The sequence below is a fragment of the Heteronotia binoei genome, chromosome 7, assembly GCF_032191835.1.
Source record: "Heteronotia binoei isolate CCM8104 ecotype False Entrance Well chromosome 7, APGP_CSIRO_Hbin_v1, whole genome shotgun sequence".
Taxonomy (NCBI): domain Eukaryota; kingdom Metazoa; phylum Chordata; class Lepidosauria; order Squamata; family Gekkonidae; genus Heteronotia; species Heteronotia binoei.
In genome coordinates this window covers 57,243,222-57,249,398 of record NC_083229.1, presented here as the reverse complement: position 1 = coordinate 57,249,398, position 6,177 = coordinate 57,243,222, and the positions used below count along the sequence as shown (strand labels likewise).

General features: G+C 42.2%; 1 protein-coding gene across 1 annotated transcript; it reads left to right on the top strand.

Moving 5' to 3' along the window:
* The first annotated feature begins 4,789 nt into the window (after window positions 1–4,789).
* Window positions 4,790–5,326, top strand: LOC132575523 (anti-apoptotic protein NR13-like). The gene has a single exon (XM_060244337.1). The coding sequence runs from the start codon at window positions 4,790–4,792 to the stop codon at window positions 5,324–5,326; it is 537 nt and encodes a 178-aa protein (XP_060100320.1).
* The last annotated feature ends 851 nt before the right edge of the window (window positions 5,327–6,177 follow it).

Sequence of the window (6,177 nt, the reverse complement as noted above, 5' to 3'; positions counted from 1 at the left end):
TTCTAAATCATAGTCTCTTAAGGTTCATGTTAACTTGCCCATTTCACCCCAGTGTCATAACTTTTAAAATCCAATCCCATTTTTCTGGTATTTTTTCTTGCTTCCACAACCGCGCATACAACGTCCTAACTTTTTCCACTCCATCTTAATTACTTCTAAATCATAGTCTCTTAAGGTTCATGTTAACTTGCCCATTTCACCATGTGTCATAACTTTTACAATCCTACCCCATTTCTCTGGTATTTTTTCTTGCTTCCACAACTACGCATATTATGTCCTAGCAGCTGAAAGCAAGTATCAAATTATAGTTCTATCTTCTTTTGGATTTTTTTTTCCATTTGTAATCCCAACAGGAAAGTCTCTGCAACTTTCTTAAATTCATATCCCGAGATCCTAGAAATTTCTTGTTGAATCATCCGCCAATACTTTTTTTGCCCTTTCACAAACCCACCACATACGGTAGAAAGAACCTTCATGTTTTTTTTTTACATTTCCAACACCGGTCTGGCATCTTATTATTCATCTTTGCCAATATCACCCAGTGAGTTGCATTTGAACACGAGTCTCCTAGGTTCTTGTTTAGCACTTAACCCGCTAGAGCCAGCGGAGTATTTTACTTACTTTACTGTAGCCCCCCCTTTTTTGTTTTTGTTTTTTTGCTGAGACTGAAATGTAAGAACAATGTTCTCAACTAGGATAGGCATTAGAGGACCACACTAGGATCCGGAACCATCAAGTTCAAATCCTGACTCTGCCACGCAAGATTGCTGGTGACTTTGAGCCTATCACGCTCTCTTGCCTTAGCCTACCTCACAAGGTTGCTGTTGCGAAGATAAAATGGAAAAGGAGAAAAACAATTGATAAGCTGCTTGGTATCATGATTAGGGAGGGAAACAGGATGTAAAAACTAAGCACTACACCACAATGGTTTCAATGAAATGTGGAGGCTGGACAGTTGTAAGAGACCGCAGAGGCTACTGTTACACGGCTAACCCTACTGACGTCCAAGCTCTGACAAAATTGGGCTAGTCGGTTATATTCAGGCTTCCCATGAAACATTTACATGCGGATAATTAGAGAAATAAGAGCCCCAGTGGTGCAGAGTGGTAAAGCCGCAGCACAGCGGTTCTAACCTCTGCTAACGACCTGAGTTTCACGGTTAAAACAATTTTATTTGGTAACAAATTATATGTCCTGCATCATTAATAACTTCTTTTAACTATCCCACATATTACTTTCTAGCCATCCCTCCCCCATTACTTGACCCCCGCCGGTGTTATTTACTTAAAATACTAATGTTTAAAGGTACCCTTAACTAATAAAAAATGAAAATTAACATTCTTCTTTTTTTTCTAAGACTTCATCATTATCAAAAATTGTTCAATGTCCTTTTATTTTCCACTCCATCTTAAAAACTTCTAAATCATAACCTCTTAAAATTCTTGTTAACTCGTTCATTTCACACAATGTCATAACTTTTACAATCCAACCCCATTTCTCTGGTATTTTTTCATGCTTCCACAACTACGCATATAATGTCCTAGCGGCTGAAAGCATGCACCAAATTATAGTTCTATTTTCTTTTGGAAATTTTTCCATTTGTAATCCCAACAGAAAAGTCTCTGCGACTTTCTTAAATTCATATCCCAAGATCCTAGAAATTTCTTGTTGAATCATCCGCCAATACTTTTTCGCTCTTTCACAAGTCCACCGCATACGGTAGAAAGAACCTTCATGTTTTTTACATTTCCAACATCTGTCCGGCATCTTATTATTCATCTTTTGCCAATTTCTTAGGAGTCATATACCACCTGTACATCATCTTAAAACAATTTTCTTTAATACTCTGACACGTTGAGAGTTTCATAAAGTTCTTCCACAAATATCCCCAAGTTTCCATATATATTTCTTTATTTACATTAATTGCCCACTTAATCATTTGAGATGTCACTACTTCATTTTAAAAGTAACATATAGATTTTTGAAATTAATTTTTCATTGTCTCCAAGCAGAACTTTTCCCATTTCTGTTTGTTCTCATCTTATTCCTTCAGTTTTAACATCGCTTTCCACCAAACTTTTTATTTGTTGCGTTTGAAACAATCATATTTATTATTCAACTCTTCGGCAGTTTTCAATTCTATTTTACAGCTTTGTATTTTTAGTTTATACGACACCCTTTTTCCCTCTCCCATCTCCGCCGTTATCCTTATTACTTCCGCAGGCACTGAGGATAGAGAAATGTTACGACCGTTCCTTTGTCATAGATTGCTATTTGATCATGTTTTGCGCGCTTCGGTTTTAATACAAAGGCACGCAAATCGGGGCCCTCGGCGGTAGTTTCTAAAGCATCCGCGCAATTCGATGTTTTGATTACGCGTGTCTTAGACGGTCGTTGTATATAATCGAATAAAATATAATACGCGATCGCGATGTATAACGTTAGACAACCTTGTTACTCTGACTTTTGAAAACCCCGAGATAGGCCCCCTTCTGCGAATTCGGCTCAGCGGCCCGCCACCAATAGGGGAGTCGCCGTTGTTCAAACGCGCCAGCGGGTGCAGGGGGGGGGGTCGGCGCAGGATTCTCTTTAAATACGGGAAACCCGAGCGCCGTTCTGACGGCTCCGTACCACCATGGCGAATACACCTCTGTCTGTTTTTAATCCCGTGGCCCCCGGAGCACCCGTGAGGAGGAAAACTACAGCGAGGATTCAAAAACCTAGCACCGATTCTGACAAGGAGAATGTACAGCCGGTTCTTGCTAAACGCCTTTTTGCTTCCCCCGAGAAAATGAAAGATGGGGCAGAAACCTGTACATCGAAGCGGAGTAGATGTTTCCAGGATGGTGAGAGTTGTGACTCCGTGAATCCGTCACAACAAGATACATTTAAGGTGGGTAGAACAACATGGGAAAGATGTGTAAAAGGTTGTGTTGTTTCTGTTTAGACTCCTTTTCTCATTTTGTGTGTTTGTGATTTTTTTAGAAAATTTGTCTCGTGGACTTGTCCGGTGTTCAGACGTCGATTCAAACCGTCCTGCAAAAATACGTGGGAGTGTCCGATGAAGACGTTCCACCTGTGGACAAGCAAAAGTCACGTTCTGCGATGTACAAACTGATAACTGCCACCGCTTATTCTGTTCTCAATTATTGCTCCAACGATCTCTCTTATTCTATGTGTGACGGATGCATTTTAGATAGACCCGGACAGAATTCTCATGTATGTTTGACGTGGTCCTCTGCTTTTTACGATGAGAACTTAAGATATGTTTGTCGCAATCTGAATATGAGCCCCGTGTTGTATGTGATCACGGTTATTGCGTGTTTTCTTGATTGTTGTGGTATTAACAAGAATCATGTCATAACGTTGGCCAACCTGGTGGAAGGCGTACGAACATCCCCGACCCCCTGTGAACAATTGAGAACGTTGTTTCAGAAATGCCACCGACCCTATGTGACACTTGTTGAGAAATTTCTGCATAATACATTTCAGAATGGCACATCTGTGAATACCTTTCTTTTCCCCCTTTTGTAAATAAATTTTAAAAACTTTCTGTAATAAATGTACATTTTATACATTCACATGTATAAAAATAAAAATGTATTTAGAAGCCGTTGAGTTTGTGCAAATTTTGATACTAAAAAATATTCGATATTAAAAAAGATCACGCTGCATTTAGGGAGGTCGCTTTTGATCAGTAAGAGGGAGATTGACGCCGATACGCCGATAGACGTATGGTTTTACCAATAACGATGAAAATAACGGCTCTGCACCGAGAAAACTTAAAATAGACCGAGAGCTATTTAAACACAAGTCCTAATACCGACAGCGTGTTTTCACGGGTTCCTTACTTTAAAAAACAACACCGTGCACGCTCTTCCCCACATAATCCTGAACAGCTCTTTAAAAGTTCTTTAAAAGCCGGAGCAAGTCTTTTTCTGTAGCGGTTCCGTTCTTATGCCCCGGCTGAAGGAGGGGGCCGTCTCTTCTCTCATCCGATACCACCAACACAGAAAGTCCTTCTCCTGGTTTGTTTTAATAATGTATAATCATGCCAATTTTTGGCTAATGGCTTTTTGTAAAACACTTTGGGCAACAAAGAAACAAAGTATAAAAATACACTGAATAATCGGACACACCCTGTTATTACATATAAGCTTTTTTCCTTTATTTTCACTTTACGCTGAAACACTCCCCTGTAAATATGACCTATTGAACAGGGTAGGAGTGATGGCGTAAAGGCTGCGGATCGCAATCGTGGGAGGATAGGTTTCTTCGGCGTTTGCTTGGGCGGATTAAAATTAGCTGGGGCAGACGGGGTAAGAAACGGAGGGAGTCTATCTGATTTTATATAGGAAAGCGGGTGTAATATTGTATAAAGATGGCTACGAATCAAAAGTGCCGAGGGTGAGCATAATGGGAAAAGGTGAGAATGGGGAAGGCCGGAATCAGGTTGGGGTGCAATAAACATATTACAAAGTAACACACGAGCAACAGCGTTATAGTCCGCCGCCGGATCATGTTAGGGAAAGGGGGGGGGGGTATGTTCCTTGTCTATACACGTAGGTAATCCCATCATTCTTTTACCCGTGTTCTTTCGGACGGTACTTCCTCTACATTTCTATGACCGTATCTATTACAGATGCTTAATTTGTCGGCTTCTCGGTTTGTAAGAAACCTACCGATTGGGGGAAAGTAGGTTGTAAAACCGTATCTGTATAGAACCGGCGGTACTGGGGCACGGTTGGAGCAGGCCGACGTATTCATCGGCAGTCATTGAAGAGTCGCTATGCTGAGCGATCTGACAGCCGAGACAAGGCGACTGGTGGATGGCTACTTGCGACGCAACCTGAGTGGTTCGGTGCTGTCTCACAGCCACACGGCCAAGACCCTGCGGAGAGTGGCTGACAAGCTGGAGAGCCGTGAGAAGACATTCTTTCACTCCATTTGCTCCACGGCAATCTTGCCGGAGCCTGGTAGGGCAGACGTCCATTTGAGACGTGTGGCGGTGCAGATGGCATCTGATGGCGGGCTTAACTGGGGTCGAGTAGTGGCGCTGTTTGTGTTCACCGGCACCTTGGCAACAGCTCTGCTGAGCGGGGGGGCCCACGAGGAGATCGGCGGCCTGACAGAGGCATTGGTCATCTATCTGTCTGTGGAGAAGCGCGAGTGGCTGGAGGCGCATGGTGGCTGGGAAGGGTTCTACCGCTACTTCAACAAACACGGTTCTGATTCAATCAGCCGGTGCGATACCAAAAGCAACACTATCATAGCAACCGCCGGATTTGTCCTAGCAGGATTAGCTTTCCTCATGGCCGTGAGATAAAAGTACATCGTGAACTCGAAACTATGAACAAGCGCTATGAAACTATGAACAAGTACCCGTGATGAGTCCGCTCTATATTTTTACAATTTTAATAACGTTGCTTAAATCGGTGTCTAGGCCTGAATGTTTAAATGAAGCACAACCCACCTTGGCAACGTCAAAAAACCAAACAAATGGAAACAAAGATTGTTCAGGTCCTAAGTTTGTATGTTTTGTTAGTTCCATTCTAGAGAACTGAGGCGTTATGCTAAAATACGTTAGATGACCTTGCGGTGCAACCGGCGTAACGATGTGTGTTTGGATTTTTACGGTGGGAATTCTAAGCTTATTTCAGTCGAGCACACCACGTGTTTCATACCGTCATATCTAATAGAAAAGCATTTTATTAAAGCGAGAATATACAAAGCGTAGCTTTTTTTAATTAACAACAATCTGCATCCCGACCCACGTGTCTACAGTTCCCCGCGAATGAGGCGTCTTCCACTTTGGTGTCGAATAGGAGGGAAGGGGGGATTGCCGGGAAATCCTGCAAGGGGGGGGGCAGGGTAAGAAATACACGGCGTACATCTTTGTCGTGTTGCGATTCACAAGGATTAGACACGTGTGTATGTACAGAAAGTGTAGCAACGATACATCCGCTTTATCAACGTGAGAAAACAAAAACAAGCGTGCTATTTCCCCCACCCTACTGAAAAAATACAGTTCTTACTATCCGCTTCAGGATACGGGTCTTATATACAAACAGACGTGTGTGTTTTCTCATCTACATGTGGTTGGGACATTCTCGATTCTAATCTGTATGTTTTTCCTTCTTTGCAACCTCTTCTTCTTCCTCCATGAGGGAATCAACC

Bases quoted from the DNA above. Each gene is read 5' to 3' on its own strand.
- LOC132575523 (XM_060244337.1), top strand. From the start codon at position 4,790: ATGCTGAGCGATCTGACAGCCGAGACAAGGCGACTGGTGGATGGCTAC.